This window comes from Oncorhynchus nerka, linkage group LG23 (assembly GCF_034236695.1).
Source record: "Oncorhynchus nerka isolate Pitt River linkage group LG23, Oner_Uvic_2.0, whole genome shotgun sequence".
Lineage (NCBI taxonomy): Eukaryota > Metazoa > Chordata > Actinopteri > Salmoniformes > Salmonidae > Oncorhynchus > Oncorhynchus nerka.
Genome location: NC_088418.1, coordinates 7,844,594 through 7,871,778, shown reverse-complemented (window position 1 = coordinate 7,871,778; position 27,185 = coordinate 7,844,594). Strand labels below are relative to the sequence as shown.

General features: G+C 45.5%; 1 protein-coding gene across 1 annotated transcript; it reads right to left on the bottom strand.

The window, feature by feature from the left end:
* Positions 1–82: 82 nt before the first annotated feature.
* On the bottom strand, positions 83–26,727 carry LOC115124864 (uncharacterized protein C6orf118-like). The gene is made up of 13 exons (XM_065007818.1): positions 26,644–26,727; positions 25,641–25,856; positions 25,101–25,444; positions 24,274–24,436; positions 21,405–21,527; positions 19,392–19,451; positions 18,421–18,539; positions 9,811–9,869; positions 9,453–9,544; positions 8,471–8,578; positions 6,713–6,766; positions 4,090–4,151; positions 83–2,333 (listed from the first exon to the last, which is right to left on the bottom strand). Exons 2-13 carry the CDS (start codon positions 25,848–25,850, stop codon positions 2,264–2,266), a joined length of 1,464 nt encoding a protein of 487 aa, XP_064863890.1. The 5' UTR covers positions 25,851–25,856; positions 26,644–26,727; the 3' UTR covers positions 83–2,263.
* Between the last annotated feature and the right edge of the window lie 458 nt (positions 26,728–27,185).

Genomic DNA, 27,185 nt, shown 5'->3' with positions numbered 1-27,185 from the left:
TTTGAAATCAACAAATAATCTCACCATGTTATGTGAGATTTAGGTCAAAAGTTGGGTGAAAAAAAGACACATTGATTCAACGTCATCACATCACATTTTATTATTTTGTTTAAATGACATGGAGTTAAAACCTACAGGAGGGTCTCTCTCCAGGAACAGGGTTGGAGTTAAAACCTACAGGAGGGTCTCTCTCCAGGAACAGGGTTGGAGTTAAAACCTACAGGAGGGTCTCTCTCCAGGAACAGGGTTGGAGTTAAAACCTACAGGAGGGTCTCTCTCCAGGAACAGGGTTGGAGTTAAAACCTACTACAGGAGGGTCTCTCTCCAGGAACAGGGTTGGAGTTAAAACCTACAGGAGGATCCCTCTCCAGGAACAGGGTTGGAGTTAAAACCTACAGGAGGGTCTCTCTCCAGGAACAGGGTTGGAGTTAAAACCTACAGGAGGGTCTCTCTCCAGGAACAGGGTTGGAGTTAAAACCTACAGGAGGGTATCTCTCCAGGAACAGGGTTGGAGTTAAAACCTACAGGAGTGTCTCTCCAGGAACAGGGTTGGAGTTAAAACCTACAGGAGGGTTTCTCTCCAGGAACAGGGTTGGAGTTAAAACCTACAGGAGGGTCTCTCTCCAGGAACAGGGTTGGAGTTAAAACCTACAGGAGGGTCTCTCCAGGAACAGGGCTGGAGTTAAAACCTACAGGAGGGTCTCTCCAGGAACAGGGTTGGAGTTAAAACCTACTACAGGAGTGTCTCTCCAGGAACAGGGTTTGAGTTAAAACCTACAGGAGGGTCTCTCCAGGAACAGGGTTGTAGTTCAAACCTACAGGAGGGTCTCTCTCCAGGAACAGGGTTGGAGTTAAAACCTACAGGAGGGTCTCTCTCCAGGAACAGGGTTGGAGTTAAAACCTACAGGAGGGTCTCTCTCCAGGAACAGGGTTGGAGTTAAAACCTACTACAGGAGGGTCTCTCTCCAGGAACAGGGTTGGAGTTAAAACCTACAGGAGGATCTCTCTCCAGGAACAGGGTTGGAGTTAAAACCTACAGGAGGGTCTCTCTCCAGGAACAGGGTTGGAGTTAAAACCTACAGGAGGGTATCTCTCCAGGAACAGGGTTGGAGTTAAAACCTACAGGAGTGTCTCTCCAGGAACAGGGTTGGAGTTAAAACCTACAGGAGGGTTTCTCTCCAGGAACAGGGTTGGAGTTAAAACCTACAGGAGGGTCTCTCTCCAGGAACAGGGTTGGAGTTAAAACCTACAGGAGGGTCTCTCCAGGAACAGGGCTGGAGTTAAAACCTACAGGAGGGTCTCTCCAGGAACAGGGTTGGAGTTAAAACCTACTACAGGAGTGTCTCTCCAGGAACAGGGTTTGAGTTAAAACCTACAGGAGGGTCTCTCCAGGAACAGGGTTGTAGTTCAAACCTACAGGAGGGTCTCTCTCCAGGAACAGGGTTGGAGTTAAAACCTACAGGAGGGTCTCTCTCCAGGAACAGGGCTGGAGTTAAAACCTACAGGAGGGTCTCTCTCCAGGAACAGGGTTGGAGTTAAAACCTACAGGAGGATCTCTCTCCAGGAACAGGGCTGGAGTTAAAACCTACAGGAGGATCTCTCTCCAGGAACAGGGCTGGAGTGCCCTGGTCTAGAATCTACAATCTTTTGTGACAGAATGAATATCAGATAGCAGACCTTTAGCAACAGAACAGTATATACTGCCTATGTGGAGAAGATTGATCTGTGTGTATTTGTGCACAGCAGTAGACTGCAGGTGATGATAGGTGTGATGACGTGGACACGTCTGGACTGGTAGGATGTGGACAGCCAAGGGATTGGACTCAGATTATATAGTAAAAGGATAAATAGTCAAATCAAATCACGTTGGATCGGCGGTTGTATGGTTTGCTTGTATGACATCAAAGCCATATTTACTATAATCATCACCACATTTAACCACATCCTCAATTATATCTTTATTGTTAAAAGACTATTAAATAGTCTGATAAGTCAAATAAGATATTTCAATGATGTCGCTACAGCACAATTGACTCTTGTGAGGACTACATACAGTGTGGTTGTTGCTGTTGTAACTAATGCCATCGTACTTCTGTTACCATCGGAGATATTTTAATGTCAGCTCGAATAACAATGATTAAAAATGATGTGAGGCTTGGCGAATGAGTAATCATCCCGTCCATAATATCTAGTAATGACCTTCAGGTCAGCTTGTTAAACACTACCCCCTAGTGGACAAAAAGAGGTACTGTTCCAAACGCTACTAATTTACTAGAGGTTGTGTTCTATCGTCCTCGTGTCGCAGGGCTGTCCATATTTTGTCCCACACCTCCCTGTGAATAGAACCAGATCACAGAGCCAACGGTGAGAGAAATCATTTCTCTACTAATAATTTAGGTTGTTTTAATTTGGCCTGTATTTAGTCATATATTTTGCCAAGAGAGACCAGGGCCCGTATCCACAACGCGTCTTCGAGTAGGAGTGCTGATCTAGCATCAGTTTCAACTTTCAGATCATCATGGAAAAAATATTGTATGGGCAGATCTTAGATCTGCACTCCTACTATGAGACACTTTGTGGCTACAATCCCTGGACCATGCCAGCAACAGGTATGTGTACTGTATATTCAGGCAAGATCTAACATTATGGTTAGGGGTTAGGGGTTCTGGGTTAGTGGTTCTGGGTTAGTGGTTTAGTGGTTCTGGTTTATGGGTTCTGGGTTAGTGATTCTGGGTTAGTGGTTCTGAGTTAGTGGTTTAGGAGTTCTGGGTTAGGGGTTCTGGGTTAGGGGTTCTGGGTTAAGGTTTAGTGGTTCTGGGTTAAGGTTTAGGGGTTCTGGGTTAGGGGTTCTGGGTTAATGGTTCTGGGTTAGTGGTTCTGGGTTAAGGTTTAGGGGTTCTGGGTTAGGGATTATGGGTTAGGGGTTCTGGGTTAGGGGTTATGGGTTAAGGTTTAGGGGTTCTGGGTTAGGGATTATGGGTTAGGGGTTCTGGGTTAAGGTTTAGGGGTTCTGGGTTAGGGATTATTGGTTCTGGGTTAAGTTTGAGGGGTTATGGGTTAGGGATTATGGGTTAGGGGTTCTGGGTTAAGGTTTAGGGGTTCTGGGTTAGGGATTATGGGTTAGGGGTTCTGAGTTAGGGGTTATGGGTTCTGGGTTAAGGTGTAGGGGTTCTGGGTTAAGGGTTAGGGGTTAAGGTTTAGAGGTTAGTGGTTAAGGGTTAGGGGTTCTGGTTTAAGGGTTGGGGTTCTGGGTTAAGGTTAAGGGGTTCTGGGTTAAGGATTCTGGGTTAAGGTTTAGGGATTCTGGGTTAAGGTTTAGGGGTTAAGGTTTAGGGGTTAAGGGTTAGGGGTTATGGGTTAAGGTTTAGGGGTTCTGGGTTAAGGGTTAAGGTTTAGGGATTCTGGGTTAAGGTTTAGGGGTTAAGGTTTAGGGGTTAAGGGTTAGGGGTTAAGGTTTAGGGGTTCTGGGTTAAGGGTTAAGGTTTAGGGATTCTGGGTTAAGGGTTAGGGGTTATGTGTTAAGGGTTAAGGTTTAGGGGTCCTGGCTTAAGGGTTAAGGGTTAGGGGTTATGTGTTAAGGGTTAAGGGTTAAGGTTTAGGGGTTCTGGCTTAAGGGTTAGGGGTTAAGGTTTAGGGATTCTGGGTTAAGGGTTAGGGGTTATGTGTTAAGGGTTAAGGTTTAGGGGTTCTGGCTTAAGGGTTAAGGGTTAGGGGTTATGTGTTAAGGGTTAAGGTTTAGGGGTTCTGGCTTAAGGGTTAAGGGTTAGGGGTTATGTGTTAAGGGTTAAGGTTTAGGGGTTCTGGCTTAAGGGTTAAGGGTTAGGGGTTAAGGGTTAGGGGTTAAGGGTTAGGTATCTACAGGCTGAATCCAACACATTAACATTGTTAAGATTTCTGAATCAATGTGTAATTGGGATGAGGATGATGGGGGATGATGAAGATGGGGAACAATGAATCAATATCTTAATTAACTGTCCCAATTGGGACATTTTGTTGCCCCCCCCAAAAAAAACTATGTCAACCATACAACAGATTTACACAGAAGATACATAGTGAGATTGGTTACAGTCTTAAAATGAGGATACGTACGCTTTCACATCCTCGCTTGTTGTCACTCTGTTCAGGATCATGTTGAGGTTGCTTTCCAGATCCTTCAAGACACAGTGAGACCAATGAGCATAGAAAATGCATTGTATATTCAATACAATTTAAATCAAATTTATTTTATTTACAGATACCCAGCCTAAATCCCCAAAGAGCTTTACAGATACCCAGCCTAAATCCCCAAAGAGCTTTACAGATACCCATCCTAAATCCCCAAAGAGCTTTACAGATACCCAGCCTAAATCCCCAAAGAGCTTTACAGATACCCATCCTAAATCCCCAAAGAGCTTTACAGATACCCATCCTAAAACCCCAAAGAGCTTTACAGATACCCAGCCTAAATCCCCAAAGAGCTTTACAGATACCCAGCCTAAATCCCCAAAGAGCTTTACAGATACCAAGCCTAAATCCCCAAAGAGCTTTACAGATACCCATCCTAAAACCCCAAAGAGCTTTACAGATACCCAGCCTAAATCCCCAAAGAGCTTTACAGATACCCAGCCTAAAACCCCAAAGAGCTTTACAGATACCCAGCCTAAAACCCCAAAGAGCTTTACAGATACCCAGCCTAAATCCCCAAAGAGCTTTACAGATACCCATCCTAAATCCCCAAAGAGCTTTACAGATACCCAGCCTAAAACCCCAAAGAGCTTTACAGATACCCAGCCTAAATCCCCAAAGAGCTTTACAGATACCCAGCCTAAATCCCCAAAGAGCTTTACAGATACCCAGCCTAAATCCCCAAAGAGCTTTACAGATACCCAGCCTAAATCCCCAAAGACCTTTACAGATACCCAGCCTAAATCCCCAAAGAGCTTTACAGACACCCAGCCTAAAACCCCAAAGAGCTTTACAGATACCCATCCTAAAACCCCAAAGAGCTTTACAGATACCCAGCCTAAAACCCCAAAGAGCTTTACAGATACCCAGCCTAAATCCCCAAAGAGCTTTACAGATACCCAGCCTAAATCCCCAAAGAGCTTTACAGATACCCAGCCTAAATCCCCAAAGAGCTTTACAGATACCCAGCCTAAAACCCCAAAGAGCTTTACAGATACCCATCCTAAAACCCCACAGAGCTTTACAGATACCCAGCCTAAAACCCCAAAGAGCTTTACAGATACCCAGCCTAAATCCCCAAAGAGCTTTACAGATACCCAGCCTAAAACCCCAAAGAGCTTTACAGATACCCAGCCTAAATCCCCAAAGAGCTTTACAGATACCCAGCCTGGGCGGTTTGGAACAACTCCCTAGAAACCTAAAGAGGACCAAGGCCTGAGGGGTGGAACCAGGCCTGAGGGGTGGAACCAGGCCTGAGGGGTGGAACCAGGCTCAGAGGGGAGGAACCAGGCTCAGAGGGGAGGAACCAGGCCTGAGGGGAGGAACCAGGCCTGAGGGGAGGAACCAGGCCTGAGGGGAGGAACCAGGCCTGAGTGGAGGAACATTATCATCTCTGACTATTGGTCCACCTACACAGAGTACATATAGCACACACAGCACAGTACATACAGTACATACAGCACAGTACATACAGCACAGTACATACATACAGCACATACATACAACACAGTACATACAGCACATACATACAACACAGTACATACAGTACATACAGCACAGTACATACATACAGCACATACATACAGCACAGTACATACAGCACAGTACATACAGCACAGTACATACAGCACAGTACATACAGCACAGTACATACAGCCCAGTACATACAGCACAGTACATACAGCACAGTACATACAGTACATACAGCACAGTACATACAGCACAGTACATACAGTACATACAGCACAGTACATACAGCACAGCACAGCCAGTACAGTACATACAGCACAGACAGTACAGTACATACAGCACAGTACATACAGCACAGCACAGCCAGTACAGTACATACAGCACAGACAGTACAGTACATACAGCACAGCACATACAGCACAGCACATACAGCACAGTACATACAGTACAGCACATACAGCACAGCACATACAGCACAGTACATACAGTACATACAGCACAGACAGTACAGTACATACATCACAGTACATACAGCACAGTACATACATCACAGTACAGACAGTACAGTACATACAGCACAGCACATACAGCACAGTACATACAGTACAGTACATACAGCACAGCACATACAGCACAGTACATACAGTACATACAGCACAGACAGTACAGTACATACATCACAGTACATACAGCACAGTACATACATCACAGTACAGACAGTACAGTACATACAGTACATACATCACAGACATACAGTACATACAGCACATACAGTACATACAGTACATATGCACAGCACAGTACAAACAGAACAGTACATACAATACATACAACACAGTACATACAGAACAGTACATACAGCACATACATACAACACAGTACATACAGAACAGTACATATAGCACATACATACAACACAGTACATACAGAACAGTACATACAGTACAGTATATACACACAGTACATACAGAACAGTACATACAGTACAGTATATACACACAGTACATACAGCACAGTACATACAGTCAAGGAAAAATATGATAATATTTCAACTAGGTCAAAGTACTAAATGGCTTGCCTTGTTGGTGTTTCTGAAGCGTTCATTTGAGGCCAGTAGTCTCATGATCTCTCCCTGCAGGAGATAACAGACAAACACACACACACACAGTACTCCAGTGAAATGCCCTACGATAAAGGGAGTCAGTCTGTACATTACCGATGATAAGCTGTTTGTAAAAAGGCATGAAAGGTCATAACATACGTGGAGAGTACAGCAGGACATAGGGCTATCCAACATGTGTGTGTTTTGGTGAATGTGAGTCGTAGAGAGAAGTCATTCTACTGTGTGAGTAAAACGTGTGTGCTGCTTTAATTGGGCAGGGAGGGCTGACTGGAAAAGATATGTCCATCTCTGAAGGGCACATTAAATAAATTTGAAAATACGTTGACAGTAGTATTTTACCCAGTTCATCCAACACAGAACTATAACAACCATACGCCTATGTTAAGAACTACAACAACCATACGCCTGAACTACAACAACCATACGCCTATGTTAAGAACTACAACATCCATATGCCTATGTTAAGAACTACAACAACCATACACCTATGTTAAGAACTACAACAACCATACGCCCATGTTAAAAACTACAACAACCATACGCCCATGTTAAGAACTACAACAACCATACGCCCATGTTAAGAACTACAACAACCATACGCCTATGTTAAGAACTACAACAACCATACGCCTATGTTAAGAACTACAACAACCATACGCCTATGTTAAGAACTACAACAACCATGGAAATCCCTATTGGTGCCGTGGTTAAATAACTTGTCTGGTGCTCCCCTGGTTGTAAATCCCTATTGGTGCCGTGGTTAAATACCTTGTCTGGTGCTCCCCTGGTTGTAAATCCCTATTGGTGCTGTGGTTAATAACTCATCTGGTGCTCCCCTGGTTGTAAATCCCTATTGGTGCTGTGGTTAAATACCTTGTCTGGTGCTCCCCTGGTTGTAAATCCCTATTGGTGCTGTGGTTAATAACTAATCTGGTGCTCCCCTGGTTGTAAATCCCTATTGGTGCTGTGGTTAAATACCTTGTCTGGTGCTCCCCTGGTTGTAAATCCCTATTGGTGCTGTGGTTAATAACTAATCTGGTGCTCCCCTGGTTGTAAATCCCTATTGGTGCTGTGGTTAAATACCTTGTCTGGTGCTCCCCTGGTTGTAAATCCCTATTGGTGCTGTGGTTAATAACTCATCTGGTGCTCCCCTGGTTGTAAATCCCTATTGGTGCCGTGGTTAAAACCTTGTCTGGTGCTCCCCCAGTTGTAAATCACTATTGGTGCTGTGGTTAATACCCCGTCTGCTGCTCCCCCAGTTGTAAATCCCTATTGGTGCCGTGGTTAAAACCTCGTCTGGTGCTCCCCTAGTTGTAAATCCATATTGGTGCTGTGGTTAAAACCTTGTCTGAGGCTCCCCTAGTTGGGTATCCCTATCGGTGCTGTGTTTAATACCCCGTCTGGTGCTCCCCCAGTTGTAAATCCCTATTAGTGCCGTGGTTAATACCCCGTCTGGTGCTCCCCTAGTTGTAAATCCCTATTGGTGCCGTGGTTAATACCCTGTCTGGTGCTCCCCCAGTTGTAAATCCCTATTGGTGCCGTGGTTAATACCCCGTCTGGTGCTCCCCAAGTTGTAAATCCCTATTGGTGCCGTGGTTAATACCCCGTCTGGTGCTCCCCCAGTTGTAAATCCCTATTGGTGCCGTGGTTAATACCCCGTCTGGTGCTCCCCTAGTTGTAAATCCCTATTGGTGCTGTGATTTGCGTCTGTACCTTAGAGTCTCTGATGCATCTCTCTGTAGCTCCTGTGGTGATGATGGACACCATCTTCTCCTTGAGTTCCTTCTGCAGCAGCTGGACCTCCTCCCACATTATCCACACCTAATAACACAGTACGTACAGTACATATAGTACATACAGAACAGTACATAGAGTGCATAATGTACAGTACATATAGTACATACAGAACATTACATAGAGTGCATAATGTACAGTACATACAGAACAGTACATACAGTACATACAGAACAGTACATACAGAACAGTACATACAGAACAGTACATACAAAACAGTACATACAGAACAGTACATACAGAACAGTACAATACATAATGTACAGTACATACAGTACATAATGTACAGTACATACATAATGTACAGTACAGTACATACAGAACAGTACATACAATACACTACATACAGAACAGGGCATATATTACATACAGTGCAGTACATACAGTACATACAGAACAGTACAATACATAATGTACAGTACATACAGTACATACAGAACAGTACATACAGTACAGTACATACAGAACAGGGCATATATTACATACAGTACATACAGTACATACAGTACATACAGTACATACAGTACATACAGTACATACAGTACAGTACATACAGCACATACAGTACAGTACATACAGAACAGTACATACAGTACAGTACATACAGAACAGTACATACAGAACAGTACATACAGTACAGTACATACAGAACAGTACATACAGAACAGTACATACAGTACATACAGTACATACAGAACAGTACATACAGTACAGTACATACAGCACATACAGTACAGTACATACAGAACATACAGTACAGTACATACAGAACAGTACATACAGTACAGTACATACAGTACAGTACATACAAAATATTTTTTTAAATATATTATATATTATATAATAATATCAAGTATTATATTATATATATTATGTATATTATGTGTATTATGTTCCATACCTGACGTCTCTTAGGCTGGACACGATCTATAAAGGAGATCGGCCCTTCACCTGGCCTCAACAGCCCTGGCAGAGTGGCCTCCTTATGGAGCCCTGACATCAATCAATCAACCAATGAATCAATACATCAATCATGAATTCAACAAATTAATAAACAAACCAATCAATTAATACATCAAACAAACCAATCAACGAATCAATACATTCCAATACATCAAACAAACCAATCAATCAAACCAATTCATTATTCATCACGCAAACCATTCAATCAACAATCAAAAAAACACAGCAATACATCAACTAAACAACAACAACAACAACAACAACAACAACAACAACAACAACAAAAATCAATCAACCTTCATCATCTGGGATTTCCATGACTCTGTCACGTAGGTTCTGAAACTGATTCCTGACTCTGTGGAAACAGACAATAGGCACGAATACAATCAAATTAAAATTAAGTCAAGTCTAAAAATTTTTTTGTCAAAGTGCATTATCACACAAGCTCACAATATACTTTTACAAAGGAAACCAATACATTTTAAAACTACGAATTCAATACAAGTTTTTTGGAATAAAAGGTTTTTAGTATTCTATGTTTTGAACAAAAGCAAAGTATTTGCATAACATCAAACTACTAGAATTAGATTCAATCCGTAGCGCGGAAGATCTGCGTTCTAGAGGGATAGATATATGAAATAAATGTTCACGCATTCAAGTAGACTGGGGAAAAAGAGATAATCAGATAGTGTTATCTAAGGGGTGGGGGGGCTTGAGAAAGTTGAGTGAAATTCAATCTAGTGCTTCTCTGCACGGGCTGATATTTCTTCTGTGTGGCAGTACCGGGGGGAGCTGTACGCCTGAGCACGCAGTTTAGAGGGAACATTGGTAGGTAGCAAGTTTTTACTGACCAAAAAAACAACACAGTGTGTTCAAAGACTTAGTAACTTAGTTGTATTCATGATCTGGTTACCTATAACCATAGTTACAGTTTTTAAATAAAATAAACAAACATATTTATTAACTTATTTCCAGATACTTTCTAAACGACCCACAATGCACTATTTCTCAAAGTCATACGGACAATCTACTCTGCGTTAACTTTATCAAGCTGGCTAACGTTAGCCACTAGCCATGCAGACCGAATGTTGGCAGTGGTGAGCTACAATCTATCAATCACGAGGAGGTATGATGTGAACAACCAATCAGATTCCCCACACGTGGGGGCCGCATGATCTCCATGAAGTAGGCTACCAGAGTTTTTCAACCTCGTCTCAGTACTAGTGCGCAACAGTAGCTGACTCACTGTGCCGTTGTGATCATTTCCATCTGCCTGGAGCCTTCCTCTAATCACCCTCTTAATGTTGGCTCTTTTCCTCGTCTCCTCCTATACCCTTTACATTTACATTTAAGTCATTTAGCAGACGCTCTTATCCAGAGCGACTTACAAATTGGTGCATTCACCTTATGACATCCAGTGGAACAGTAGTGCATCTAAATCTTTTAAGGGGGGGGTGAGAGGGATTACTTTATCCTATCCTAGGTATTCCTTAAAGAGGTGGGGTTTCAGGTGTCTCCGGAAGGTGGTGATTGACTCCGCTGTCCTGGCGTCGTGAGGGAGTTTGTTCCACCATTGGGGGGCCAGAGCAGCGAACAGTTTTGACTGGGCTGAGCGGGAACTGTACTTCCTCAGTGGTAGGGAGGCGAGCAGGCCAGAGGTGGATGAACGCAGTGCCCTTGTTTGGGTGTAGGGCCTGATCAGAGCCTGGAGGTACTGAGGTGCCGTTCCCCTCACAGCTCCGTAGGCAAGCACCATGGTCTTGTAGCGGATGCGAGCTTCAACTGGAAGCCAGTGGAGAGAGCGGAGGAGCGGGGTGACGTGAGAGAACTTGGGAAGGTTGAACACCAGACGGGCTGCGGCGTTCTGGATGAGTTGTAGGGGTTTAATGGCACAGGCAGGGAGCCCAGCCAACAGCGAGTTGCAGTAATCCAGACGGGAGATGACAAGTGCCTGGATTAGGACCTGCGCCGCTTCCTGTGTGAGGCAGGGTCGTACTCTGCGGATGTTGTAGAGCATGAACCTACAGGAACGGGCCACCGCCTTGATGTTAGTTGAGAACGACAGGGTGTTGTCCAGGATCACGCCAAAGTTCTTAGCGCTCTGGGAGGAGGACACAATGGAGTTGTCAACCGTGATGGCGAGATCATGGAACGGGCAGTCCTTCCCCGGGAGGAAGAGCAGCTCCGTCTTGCCGAGGTTCAGCTTGAGGTGGTGATCCGTCATCCACACTGATATGTCTGCCAGACATGCAGAGATGCGATTCGCCACCTGGTCATCAGAAGGGGGAAAGGAGAAGATTAATTGTGTGTCGTCTGCATAGCAATGATAGGAGAGACCATGTGAGGTTATGACAGAGCCAAGTGACTTGGTGTATAGCGAGAATAGGAGAGGGCCTAGAACAGAGCCCTGGGGGACACCAGTGGTGAGAGCACGTGGTGTGGAGACGGATTCTCGCCACGCCACCTGGTAGGAGCGACCTGTCAGATAGGACGCAATCCAAGCGTGGGCCGCGCCGGAGATGCCCAACTCGGAGAGGGTGGAGAGGAGGATCTGATGGTTCACAGTATCGAAGGCAGCCGATAGGTCTAGAAGGATGAGAGCAGAGGAGAGAGAGTTAGCTTTAGCAGTGCGGAGCGCCTCCGTGATACAGAGAAGAGCAGTCTCAGTTGAATGACTAGTCTTGAAACCTGACTGATTTGGATCAAGAAGGTCATTCTGAGAGAGATAGCGGGAGAGCTGGCCAAGGACGGCACGTTCAAGAGTTTTGGAGAGAAAAGAAAGAAGGGATACTGGTCTGTAGTTGTTGACATCGGAGGGATCGAGTGTAGGTTTTTTCAGAAGGGGTGCAACTCTCGCTCTCTTGAAGATGGAAGGGACGTAGCCAGCGGTCAGGGATGAGTTGATGAGCGAGGTGAGGTAAGGGAGAAGGTCTCCGGAAATTGTCTGGAGAAGAGAGGAGGGGATAGGGTCAAGCGGGCAGGTTGTTGGGCGGCCGGCCGTCACAAGACGCGAGATTTCATCTGGAGAGAGAGGGGAGAAAGAGGTCAGAGCACAGGGTAGGGCAGTGTGAGCAGAACCAGCGGTGTCGTTTGACTTAGCAAACGAGGATCGGATGTCGTCGACCTTCTTTTCAAAATGGTTGACGAAGTCATCTGCAGAGAGGGAGGAGGGGGAGGGGGAGGAGGATTCAGGAGGGAGGAGAAGGTTGCAAAGAGCTTCCTAGGGTTAGAGGCAGATGCTTGGAATTTAGAGTGGTAGAAAGTGGCTTTAGCAGCAGAGAGAGAAGAGGAAAATGTAGAGAGGAGGGAGTGAAAGGATGTCAGGTCCGCAGGGAGGCGAGTTTTCCTCCATTTCCGCTCGGCTGCCCGGAGCCCTGTTCTGTGAGCTCGCAATGAGTCGTCGAGCCACGGAGCGGGAGGGGAGGACCGAGCCGGCCTGGAGGATAGGGGACATAGAGAGTCAAAGGATGCAGAAAGGGAGGAGAGGAGGGTTGAGGAGGCAGAATCAGGAGATAGGTTGGAGAAGGTTTGAGCAGAGGGAAGAGATGATAGGATGGAAGAGGAGAGAGTAGCGGGGGAGAGAGAGCGAAGGTTGGGACGGCGCGATACCATCCGAGTAGGGGCAGTGTGGGAAGTGTTGGATGAGAGCGAGAGGGAAAAGGATACAAGGTAGTGGTCGGAGACTTGGAGGGGAGTTGCAATGAGGTTAGTGGAAGAACAGCATCTAGTAAAGATGAGGTCGAGCGTATTTCCTGCCTTGTGAGTAGGGGGGGAAGGTGAGAGGGTGAGGTCAAAAGAGGAGAGGAGTGGAAAGAAGGAGGCAGAGAGGAATGAGTCAAAGGTAGACGTGGGGAGGTTAAAGTCGCCCAGAACTGTGAGAGGTGAGCCGTCCTCAGGAAAGGAGCTTATCAAGGCATCAAGCTCATTGATGAACTCTCCGAGGGAACCTGGAGGGCGATAAATGATAAGGATGTTAAGCTTGAAAGGGCTGGTAACTGTGACAGCATGGAATTCAAAGGAGGCGATAGACAGATGGGTAAGGGGAGAAAGAGAGAATGACCACTTGGGAGAGATGAGGATCCCGGTGCCACCACCCCGCCTTGTCGTGTCTGTGGCTATGCCGGATTAAGTGATATGACATGCTATTCTATAAAATCCTTTCTCTGTAATTAATATTACCTGATTGAGCTAATCATGAAAATGTAATTAACTAGAGTCGGGCACCACAAAATAATATTTATAGAGCTGTTATCTTCCAAATAAACTCTTAAAGACCTAGTAATATTTTACATCAATAGCAGTCAATATTAATCGTCACCTTATTTCAGTCTCATCTGTAAGTTGTAAATTCTTGGTTATCTACACTACCCCTGGCTAACAAGTTGAATCAGCAAAACAAAATTGGGTTTAATTATTTATTTACTAAATACCTAACTAATCACACATACACAGAATGAATAATACCTTGATTACAAATTATGTCATAAAGGAAAACATCCCTAGCGGACGTAACAGATATGACAGCTGGTTACACAAAGAAAAGGGGGCTGGGTTTGAGTGAAAGAGCGGGAAAACTGAAGAACAAAGGGAGAAGCGATGTCTCTATCGGGCCGTAGGCAGCTACTCTATCGTAAATACAGAATCTTATGCATTCTAAATTACCATCCATTTGGAAAAGGAAAATGCAATGAATATTTATTCTGAGCTGCGCTTCAATAGGTTGGTGGTAGATGGAAGGCCGAGTTGCCCAAGAGTTCTTCCATCCTTTGAAGAACGTCTCTGGTGGAAAACTGTACTCGATTTAGTAACGTCGTTGTGTGGTAGACGGTATACTCTGTCTGTCCTTTCCCAGTCCACGCTTGGCGGCTGGAGTGAATCAGAGTTCAAAGTTCATACCCCGTTGCCATGCTTATATGCTCATGCTATATTCTGGCTGGTATTGTCGATAATTCATCATATTCGACGTGTCGATCGTCCTAATCCCGTGACTCTTCTCCTCGTCTCCTCCTATACCCTGAACCCCGTCTTATTGTTGGCTCTTCTCCTCGTCTCCTCCTATACCCTGAACCCTGTCTTATTGTTGGCTCTTCTCCTCTTCTCCTCCTATACCCTGAACCCTGTCTTATTGTTGACTCTTCTCCTCTTCTCCTCCTATACCCTGAACCCCCTCTGTCTTAATGTTAACTCTTCTCCTCTTCTCCTCCTATACCCTGAACCCCCTCTGTCTTAATGTTAACTCTTCTCCTCTTCTCCTCCTCTACCCTGAACCCCCTCTGTCTTATTGTTGACTCTTCTCCTCGTCTCCTCCTATACCCTGAACCCTGTCTTAATGTTGGCTCTTCTCCTCGTCTCCTCCTATACCCTGAACCCTGTCTTAATGTTGGCTCTTCTCCTCGTCTCCTCCTATACCCTGAACCCCCTCTGTCTTAATGTTGACTCTTCTCCTCGTCTCCTCCTATACCCTGAACCCTGTCTTATTGTTGACTCTTCTCCTCTTCTCCTCCTATACCCTGAACCCCCTCTGTCTTAATGTTGACTCTTCTCCTCGTCTCCTCCTATACCCTGAACCCCCTCTGTCTTAATGTTGACTCTTCTCCTCGTCTCCTCCTATACCCTGAACCCCGTCTTATTGTTGTCTCTTCTCCTCCTATACCCTGAACCCTGTCTTAATGTTGACTCTTCTCCTCGTCTCCTCCTATACCCTGAACCCTGTCTTAATGTTGGCTCTTCTCCTCGTCTCCTCCTATACCCTGAACCCTGTCTTAATGTTGACCCCTCTCCTCGTCTCCTCCTATACCCTGAACCCCCTCTGTCTTATTGTTGACTCTTCTCCTCGTCTCCTCCTATACCCTGAACCCCCTCTGTCTTAATGTTGACTCTTCTCCTCGTCTCCTCCTATACCCTGAACCCTGTCTTATTGTTGACTCTTCTCCTCGTCTCCTCCTATACCCTGAACCCCCTCTGTCTTAATGTTGACTCTTCTCCTCGTCTCCTCCTATACCCTGAACCCCCTCTGTCTTATTGTTGGCTCTTCTCCTCGTCTCCTCCTATACCTTGAACCCCCTCTGTCTTAATGTTGACTCTTCTCCTCATCTCCTCCTATACCCTGAACCCTGTCTTATTGTTGAGTCTTCTCCTCGTCTCCTCCTATACCCTGAACCCCCTCTGTCTTATTGTTGACTCTTCTCCTCATCTCCTCCTATACCCTGAACCCTGTCTTAATGTTGACTCTTCTCCTCGTCTCCTCCTATACCCTGAACCCCCCCTGTCTTATTGTTGGCTCTTCTCCTCGTCTCCTCCTATACCCTGAACCCCCTCTGTCTTATTGTTGGCTCTTCTCCTCGTCTCCTCCTATACCCTGAACCCTGTCTTATTGTTGGCTCTTCTCCTCGTCTCCTCCTATACCCTGAACCCTGTCTTATTGTTGACTCTTCTCCTCCTCTCCTCCTATACCCTGAACCCTGTCTTATTGTTGACTCTTTTCCTCATCTCTTCCTATACCCTGAACCCCCTCTGTCTTAATGTTGACTCTTCTTCTCGTCTCCTCCTATACCCTGAACCCCCTCTGTCTTATTGTTGGCTCTTCTCCTCTTCTCCTCCTATACCCTGAACCCCCCCTGTCTTATTGTTGACTCTTCTCCTTGTCTCCTCCTATACCCTGAACCCTGTCTTAATGTTGGCTCTTCTCCTCGTCTCCTCCTATACCCTGAACCCTGTCTTATTGTTGGCTCTTCTCCTCGTCTCCTCCTATACCCTGAACCCTGTCTTAATGTTGACTCTTCTCCTTGTCTCCTCCTATACCCTGAACCCTGTCTTAATGTTAACTCTTTCCCGTCATCTCCTGTGCTCAATGCACCTCTGTAATATATCTACTGTGGATTTACCTTAGTATATTTCTTTTTTTAGATTAGCTTACTCTCCCCTGGCCGGTGCCCCTGAAGCTTCTCTCTCCTTGGCCCTTCTTTGGTAGCTAACTCAGCCGTTAATCGGTAAGTCTCCGCTCTCTCTACTCTATATCTGCTGTCTTTTCGTTGTTGTTATATTCTGTGGGTTCCTGCCTCTGCTAGACTAGTTGGTGTTGTTCTCTGGCTTACTACTTAGCCATGTCGACCGTAGTGGTTGGCTAGCTGGGCTAAACTTGCTGGCTAAGATAACTGCACATACCAGTAACATTATTTGATAACTGGTTAGATGGTGTTATGTATTTCCAAAACGTTGATTTACTTTAATTGAGCTGTAAGCTAGGTGTTGATAGCAACTGGCTGACTCATGCAGAGCTAACCTAACGTTAGCAGGCGGGTAGGGTTAACGTTAGCAGGCGGGTAGGGTTAACCCTCTTGATATTCCCCATCCCGGATCCGGGAGCGTAATCATCGCCTGATAATAATTAGCATAACGCAACGGACATAAATATCCCTAGAAAATATTCCTATTCATGAAAATCACAAATGAAATATATTGAGACACAGCTTAGCCTTTTGTTAATCACCCTGTCATCTCAGATTTTCAAAATATGCTTTACAGCCAAAGCTAGACAAGCATTTGTGTAAGTTTATCGATAGCCTAGCATAGCATTATGCCTTGCTAGCACCAGGCAACCTTGTCACAAATCAGAAAAGCAATCAAATTAAATCGTTTACCTTTAATGAACTTCGGATGTTTTCACTCACGAGACTCCCAGGTAGATAGCCAAAGATCATTTTTTCCCAAAATATTATTTTTGTAGACGAAATAGCTCCGTTTGTTCTTCACATTTGGCTGAGAAATCGACCAGAAAGTGCGAAAACGGCAAAAAATATTCCAAATTAGCTCCATAATATCAACAGAAACATGGCAAACGTTGTTTATAATCCATCCTCAAGGTGTTTTTCTAATATCTATTCGATAATATATCCGTCGGGACAATTCGTTTTTCATTAGGACCGATTGGAGTAATGGCTACCTCTGTATTTTACGCGAGAATCACTCTGAGAGCCATCAGGTGACCACTTACGCAATGTGGCCGCCTACAGCTATTCTTCAACATAAATGCATAAAACTACATCACAATGCTGTAGACACCTTGGGGAATACGTAGAAAGCGTAAGCTGGTTCATAGCACACTCACAGTTCAATAGGGACTCATTGGAACGCAGCGCTTTCAAAACCTGGGGCACTTCCGGATTGGATTTTTCTCAGGCTTTCGCCTGCAACATCAGTTCTGTTATACTCACAGACAATATCTTTACAGTTTTGGAAACGTTAGAGTGTTTTCTATCCAAAGCTGTCAATTATATGCATATTCTAGCATCTTATCCTGACAAAATATCCCGTTTAAAACGGGAACGTTTTTTTTCCAAAAATGAAAATACTGCCCCCTAGTACCAAGAGGTTAGCAGGCGGGTAGGGTTAATGTTAGCAGGCTAGTTGGCTTGCAACCATGCAAGCTGATTTGCAACAATAAATTCATAAAGTATTAGCTTGTACGTTGTCTAAAAATGTTATTGAAACCAGTAGTCAATGAGTGCAAAGATTTGGTTTAGTTTGAAGTTGTACATTTGAAGTTATTTCTGTTGGAGTTCACATTATCGGGAAAAGGCTGACTTTGCAGGTCCTCCATATTACGTCACACCCCGCAAAGACATTTTCCCGGCATGACTTTGGCATTCTGATTGGTTTTATGCAATAACTTCGAAAAATAGAGATGTGAAGTGTAACTTTGCATTGGGACTTTTGATGTGTATACTAATGCAAATCCATAATCTTACACGTGGTTACGTTTATGCTACCTACCCTTTAAATTTAAATTGTGCTACAATGACGATCTTCTGACCTACGGACTGAATTTAGACCCTAGTACGATGTATTCCAGTATATATATATATATATATATACATATATCCATTCCCTCAGAGACCCATCCATACCTGTCATTCTCCTCCAGGGCCCTCTGCGCCTCCTCTCCCAGCTTGGACACCTCGTTGCCAGCTTCCTCCAGATCCTCTGCCCCTACAATGGCCAGACCACCCAGCAGAGCCAGCTCAGACTGACCACACCACAGAGAGGAGGAGAAATAAAATACTCAATGAAGATCAGTACAGTGTAGTGCACTGCTGGTTTCCTATTCCACCGGATCATTCATTGTACCTACCTGGTGTCCCAGGTCTAAATTAGTCCCTGGTTAGAGAGGAATTAACCTCCTGGTGTCCCAGGTCTAAATCAGTCCCTGATTAGAGGGGAATTACCCACCTGGTGTCCCAGGTCTAAATCAGTCCCTGATTAGAGGTGAATCACCCACCTGGTGTCCCAGGTCTAAATCAGTCCCTGATTAGAGGTGAATCACCCACCTGGTGTCCCGGGTCTAAAATCAGTCCCTGATTAGAGGTGAATTACCCACTTGGTGTCCCCGGTCTAAATCAATCCCTGATTAGAGGTGAATTACCCACCTGGTGTCCCCGGTCTAAATCAGTCCCTGATTAGAGGTGAATCACCCACCTGGTGTCCCCGGTCTAAATCAGTCCCAGATTAGAGGGGAATTACCCACCTGGTGTCCCAGGTCTAAATCAGTCCCTGATTAGAGGTGAATTACCCACCCGGTGTCCCAGGTCTAAATCAGTCCCTGATTAGAGGTGAATTACCCACCTGGTGTCCCAGGTCTAAATCAGTCCCCGATAAGAGGGGTAGGAATGACAAAAAGCAGTGGAACTGGCTTCGAGGTCCTGATTGGAATTTGAGGGTATAGAGGTCTTAAATAGGGGTTACAGTAGTCAATCAAAAGCTCAACTGGTGTCAGTACAGACCTCCATATGCAGCGAAAGCACAATAATTGAGTAAGATTTCCATATTATTAGGCTACAAATAAACTAGAAAAAAATCTGAATGTGTTTATAATATTTACCAAGTCCTCGAGAGATGTCTGGGAGTCCAGAATAGAGTTGAGGTACAGATCATAGTCTGTCTGGAAAGCAGAAGGGAGAAACACAGATTGAATAATAACAATAACAATAACAACAACAATAATAATAATAATGATATTAATAAGAATAATAACAAGAATAATAATAACAATAATACTAATACTAATAATAACAATAATAACAACAAGAATAATAATGATACTAATACGAATAACAACAATAACAATATCAACAATAACAATAATAATAACAATAATATTTATTTTTAATTTGGATTGGATTTTCTGAGCACCTTTCTACCAACTGAAGCACTCAAAGCGCTTTACATGAGAGGGAAACTATTCTCTAATTCAGTCTCTCAGGCTCCCAGTCCCTATTCTCTAATTCAGGGGACTGTCAGTCTCTCAGGCTCCCAGTCCCTATTCTCTAATTCAGGGGACTGTCAGTCTCTCAGGCTCCCAGTCCCTATTCTCTAATTCAGGGGACTGTCAGTCTCAGGCTCAGGCTCCCAGTCCCTATTCTCTAATTCAGGGGACTGTCAGTCTCTCAGGCTCCCAGTCCCTATTCTCTAATTCAGGGGACTGTCAGTCTCTCAGGCTCCCAGTCCCTATTCTCTAATTCAGGGGACTGTCAGTCTCTCAGGCTCCCAGTCCCTATTCTCTAATTCAGGGGACTGTCAGTCTCTCAGGCTCCCAGTCCCTATTCTCTAATTCAGGGGACTGTCAGTCTCTCAGGATCCCAGTCCCTATTCTCTAATTCAGGGGACTGTCAGTCTCTCAGGCTCCCAGTCCCTATTCTCTAATTCAGGGGACTGTCAGTCTCTCAGGCTCCCAGTCCCTATTCTCTAATTCAGGGGACTGTCAGTCTCTCAGGATCCCAGTCCCTATTCTCTAATTCAGGGGACTGTCAGTCTCTCAGGCTCCCAGTCCCTATTCTCTAATTCAGGGGACTGTCAGTCTCTCAGGATCCCAGTCCCTATTCTCTAATTCAGGGGACTGTCAGTCTCTCAGGATCCCAGTCCTATTCTCTAATTCAGGGGACTGTCAGTCTCTCAGGCTCCCAGTCCCTATTCTCTAATTCAGGGGACTGTCAGTCTCTCAGGCTCCCAGTCCCTATTCTCTAATTCAGGGGACTGTCAGTCTCTCAGGATCCCAGTCCCTATTCTCTAATTCAGGGGACTGTCAGTCTCTCAGGATCCCAGTCCCTATTCTCTAATTCAGGGGACTGTCAGTCTCTCAGGATCCCAGTCCCTATTCTCTAATTCAGGGGACTGTCAGTCTCTCAGGATCCCAGTCCCTATTCTCTAATTCAGGGGACTGTCAGTCTCTCAGGATCCCAGTCCCTATTCTCTAATTCAGGGGACTGTCAGTCTCTCAGGATCCCAGTCCCTATTCTCTAATTCAGGGGACTGTCAGTCTCTCAGGATCCCAGTCCCTAGCCTCTAATTCAGGGGACTGTCAGTCTCTCAGGATCCCAGTCCCTATTCTCTAATTCAGGGGACTGTCAGTCTCTCAGGATCCCAGTCCCTATTCTCTAATTCAGGGGACTGTCAGTCTCTCAGGATCCCAGTCCCTAGCCTCTAATTCATCCCATAATACATGCTTAACATGTGCTGCTGCTGAGTGGCGCCGTGGAGGGAAAGAGGTAAGGGAGAGGAGAGGGAGAGGAGGAAAGGGAGAGAGGTAAGGGAGAGGAGAAGAGGGAGAAAGGAGAGGAAGAGGTGGAGAGGGAGGGAGGTAAGGGAGAGGAGGAGAGGGAGAGGAGGAGAGGGAGAGAGGTAAGGGAGAGGAGGAGAGGGAGAGAGGTAAGGGAGAGGAGGAGAGGGAGAGGAGGTAAGGGAGAGGAGGGAGGTAAGGGAGAGAGGGAGAGGAGGAAAGTGAGAGGAGGGAGGTAAGGGAGAGAGGGAGAGGAGGAAAGGGAGAGGAGGAGAGGGAGAGGATGTAAGGGAAACGAGGAGAGTGAGAGGTAAGGGAGAGGAGAGGAAATGGAAAAACCTTGATTTCCCTGAGGATGTCTCTGAATACTGGCGAGCCTTCACAGACGTTGTTGAAGACGTCACTGAACACCCCCAGGCGGTCTCTACTGGGACAGCTCTGGTCTGACAGCCTCCTCAGCTCCTGGGGAAAGAGACACACATCATATTGTACGGTAATAACTCAGCCACAGCTGTACCTGTGTGAAGTGAAGTGGAAGATGGGGAGAAACGCTATCTAGTGTTATGCTGAACTCAACACCTCTAAGGGACTGAAGAATCCTGCTGAGCTCAACACCTCTAGGGGACTGAATAATACTGTTGAACTCAACACCTCCAGGGGACTGAAGAATACTGCTGAGCTCAACACCTTTAGGGGACTGAATAATACTGCTGAACTCAACACCTCGAGGGGACTGAAGAATACTGTTGAACTCAACACCTCCAGGGGACTGAAGAATACTGTTGAACTCAACACCTCTAGGGGACTGAAGAATCCTGCTGAACTCAACACCTCTAGGGGACTGAAGAATCCTGCTGAACTCAACACCTCTAGGGGACTGAAGAATCCTGCTGAACTCAACACCTCCAGGGGACTGAAGAATACTGCTGAACTCAACACCTCCAGGGGACTGAAGAATACTGCTGAACTCAACACCTCCAGGGGACTGAAGAATACTGCTGAACTCAACACCTCCAGGGGACTGAAGAATACTGTTGAACTCAACACCTCCAGGGGACTGAAGAATACTGCTGAACTCAACACCTCCAGGGGACTGAAGAATACTGCTGAACTCAACACCTCCAGGGGACTGAAGAATACTGTTGAACTCAACACCTCTAGGGGACTGAAGAATCCTGCTGAACTCAACACCTCTAGGGGACTGAAGAATCCTGCTGAACTCAAGACCTCCAGGGGACTGAAGAATACTGTTGAACTCAACACCTCTAGGGGACTGAAGAATACTGCTGAACTCAACACCTCCAGGGGACTGAAGAATCCTGCTGAACTCAACACCTCTAAGGGACTGAAGAATCCTGCTGAACTCAACACCTCTAGGGGACTGAAGAATCCTGCTGAACTCAACACCTCCAGGGGACTGAAGAATACTGCTGAACTCAACACCTCCAGGGGACTGAAGAATCCTGCTGAACTCAACACCTCTAGGGGACTGAAGAATCCTGCTGAACTCAACACCTCTAGGGGACTGAAGAATCCTGCTGAACTCAACACCTCTAGGGGACTGAAGAATCCTGCTGAACTCAACACCTCCAGGGGACTGAAGAATACTGCTGAACTCAACACCTCCAGGTGACTGAATAATACTGCTGAACTCAACACCTCTAGGGGACTGAATAATACTGCTGAACTCAACACCTCTAGGGGACTGAATAATCCTGCTGAACTCAACACCTCTAGGGGACTGAAGAATCCTGCTGAACTCAACACCTCTAGGGGACTGAAGAATCCTGCTGAACTCAACACCTCCAGGGGACTGAAGAATACTGCTGAACTCAACACCTCCAGGGGACTGAAGAATACTGCTGAACTCAACACCTCCAGGGGACTGAAGAATACTGCTGAACTCAACACCTCCAGGGGACTGAAGAATACTGTTGAACTCAACACCTCCAGGGGACTGAAGAATACTGTTGAACTCAACACCTCTAGGGGACTGAAGAATACTGCTGAACTCAACACCTCCAGGGGACTGAAGAATACTGTTGAACTCAACACCTCCAGGGGACTGAAGAATACTGCTGAACTCAACACCTCTAGGGGACTGAAGAATCCTGCTGAACTCAACACCTCTAGGGGACTGAAGAATCCTGCTGAACTCAACACCTCCAGGGGACTGAAGAATACTGCTGAACTCAACACCTCCAGGGGACTGAAGAATACTGCTGAACTCAACACCTCTAAGGGACTGAAGAATACTGCTGAGCTCAACACCTCGAGGGGACTGAAGAATACTGCTGAACTCAACACCTCCAGGGGACTGAAGAATACTGCTGAACTCAACACCTCTAGGGGAGTGAAGAATCCTGCTGAACTCAACACCTCTAGGGGACTGAAGAATACTGCTGAACTCAACACCTCCAGGGGACTGAAGAATACTGCTGAACTCAACACCTCTAGGGGACTGAATAATACTGCTGAACTCAACACCTCCAGGGGACTGAAGAATACTGCTGAACTCAACACCTCTAAGGGGACTGAAGAATACTGCTGAACTCAACACCTCCAGGGGACTGAAGAATACTGCTGAACTCCACACCTCTAAGGGACTGAAGAATACTGCTGAACTCAACACCTCCAGGGGACTGAAGAATACTGCTGAACTCAACACCTCCAGGGGACTGAAGAATACTGCTGAACTCAACACCTCCAGGGGACTGAAGAATACTGCTAAACTCAACACCTCTAGGGGACTGAAGAATACTGCTGAACTCAACACCTCCAGGGGACTGAAGAATACTGCTGAACTCAACACCTCTAAGGGACTGAAGAATACTGCTGAACTCAACACCTCCAGGGGACTGAAGAATACTGCTGAACTCAACACCTCCAGGGGACTGAAGAATACTGCTAAACTCAACACCTCTAGGGGACTGAAGAATACTGCTGAACTCAACACCTCCAGGGGACTGAAGAATACTGCTGAACTCAACACCTCCAGGGGACTGAAGAATACCTATAATTTACAGCATACTATTCTCTCTCGTAGGCCTATTATTACCTATGGAGGATATGTACCACTTGTAATGAAACATAGAAGTAACCCATAGGTTATTACGGTGTAATTAGTATGTTATGGTATTGCGTGATGTTTATACTGTAACCGGGTCAAATTTGTACAACCAAAAAGAAACACGTTAGTCTTCCCCACCTTCTCTAGCTTCCACTCGTAGACCTCAGCAGCCTTGTTCCCGCTGATCCAGTTCCTGTCCCTGAGGTCCTGCTTCCTCAACACCCGTCTGTCAAAGTGTCTCATCATCCTCATCTGGTCCTTCTTAGTCAGGCCCCCCAGGTGAGACTGAGTGAACCAGTACCTGTAGATGGACCAGGTGAGACTGAGTGAACCAGTACCTGTAGATGGACCAGGTGAGACTGACTAAACCAGTACCTGTAGATGGACCAGGTGAGACTGAGTGAACCAGTACCTGTAGATGGACCAGGTGAGACTGAGTGAACCAGTACCTGTAGATGGACCAGGTGAGACTGACTGAACCAGTACCTGTAGATGGACCAGGTGAGACTGACTGAGCCAGTACCTGTAGATGAACCAGGTGAGACTGACTGAACCAGTACCTGTAGATGGGAGTGATTACAGGGATAATAGAGTGCTGAGTACCAGGCAGTTGGCAAGTTTGGTAGACTACTAATGACCATCAGCAGCATCAGAGCTTGGAGAAGCTTAGTTACTGTGACTTTGACTGCGGTCATGATTCGTGACCGCCGGAGTGGCGGTAATACGTTCACCCAAACAGCCCTAGTAATGATTTCACTGATTACACATAAATGAAGATAGTTCCTATATGATAGAGTGTTTGCGTTATTATCAAACTGATCTTGTGTCCTTTCTGTCGTCCTGTGAACCCCGTTCATTGCTGCTCACCGCTATATTTATTATTATTGTCCTTACCTAACCTGGTTCCCCTCAACACCTCCAGGAGGATTGGTCTGTGATACTACAGTGTTAATTATCATTATTACCTGTCCTGGTTCCCCTCAACACCTCCAGGAGGTTTTGTCTGTGATGCTATGCTGGGTTTGACCAGGAAGAGCTCAGAGGTGTCCAGAACCATCTTGAGCCTTGTTTTCCTCCTCCTCTCTCTTTCTTCTCCTTCCTCTCCCTTCGTTCCTCTCTGTGTGCCAGTAAGGCTCTCATGCTGCCCAGGCTTCAAGACTGTAGGTTTTAGCCCCTTGGCGACAGTGAAGTCAAACATGGCTTCCGTCATCTTCTCGATGTTGGCGGCCATCTTGGTTTGTCTCTGGAGGCGTTGCGTAAAAGGACAGGGACTCAGGCCTTCCTCCTCACCCTTCTCTCTGTCCTGGACCTAGAGATAATGAATATGTTGATGTTAGGTGTTGTTGTTGTTGTATGTTGTGTCATTGTAAGCAGTGGTGTAATAGTAAAACAAATTGTTGGGTAAACTCTGCTCGCCTGTGAAAAGAAGTAATGCTCTCTATACTTTCAATGCATCTTTCTGCTAAATGGTACTGAACATAGACAGAAAAGAGTGGGGGAAAGACCTCAGACATCTCCCAGATTGGTTCCTCTGTCCTCCTCCGGTGGGGCTGGTTCTGGCTCAGGGCGTAAGGGCTCAGGTGGCCACAGCTGTATGTTTGGATGTCAGCCTTGTGAGCCATCTCTGCCCCCAGGAGAAGGCTCTGGAGCGCCCGGCGTGCGTCAGATACCCTCAGCATCCGAGGCTTGTTAGGGTCGGTAGCCCTGGTAGACATGGCTGGCTGAGAGGAGGGCGGGAAGGAACTTGGATGTGGTATTGGAAAGATGTGTGCTTTTTGTTTGGTCATTGTAGGCTAAATATTATGCCTCTTTAAGATGAAAGCACTAACAGCAAGTCCCTCTTTCTGCTTAAGGACTAGCATGTTAAATGTAGCAAAGTATTGCGGCAGGGTAGCCTAGTGGTTAGAGCATTGGACTAGTAAAATAAAGGTAAAATAAAAAATAAAAAAAATTGCCAAGTGGGCTCCCGAGTGGCGCAGCATTCTAAAGCATTGCATCTCAGTGAAAGAGGCATCACTACAGTCCCTGGTTCGAATCCAGGCTGTATCACATCCGGCCGTGATTGTGAGTCCCATAGGGCAGTGCACAATTGGCCCAGCGCGGGGTGGGCCATCATCGTAAATTAGAATTTGTTCTTAACTGACTTGCCAGGTTAAATAAATATATTGTCTATATCTATAGCCTATAACTTGCACATATTCTATTCATTGACCTTATTGAAAGCTCTACCTAGAAACATGATTAGCATTTTGCTCTGTTAATAATTACACTGTATTTCACGGTAGATGTGCATCATGTACAGATTATTTGTCTAGCAAACACTGTCATTTGGTAAAGTGAAATCCATGACTTTACAGACATGTGCGATTGGCGCAACGCACGCACGCACGCAGGCACGCAAATAAGTCAACTATAGCTAAACGTTTCTTGAGACGATATAAACACTGTAATTCGCAGGAAATAACTACAGGAACATCATATTGCCGAAACATAATCTATTGTACTCACCCGCGTCTGTCTGCCCAGAGGTGAAGAGAAAAGATTCCTGTTTTCCCCAGACGGTTGTCAGGGGATACCGCGCGTCAACACACGGTGGCGGAAGTTTATTTTATTTAACCTTTATTTTATCAGGGAGTCACACTGAGACCAAGGTCTCTTTTACAGATGAGCCCTGAATTATGTAGATTACAAAAAAATACACACAACAAAATAAAAATACAAAATGCAAGCAGAAAGAAAGAAAAACACATTAATCAGTAAAAAGGTTCCTCAATCAGCGTTCTGAATTGGCCAAGAGGCACCAAAACATCACATTTCAGAAAATGTTGAAGATTCTTATACCAAGAGGTGCAAGAAAAACTAAAAGCTGATTGGTTTACAGCCATGGTATATCAGACCATATACCACGGGTATGACAAAGCATTTATTTTTATTGCTCTAATTACGTTGGTAACCAGTTGATAATAACAATAAGACTCCTCTGGGTTTTGTGGCAAATGGCCAATATACCACGGCTAAGGGCTGTATCCAGGCACAGCCCTTCTTATTGC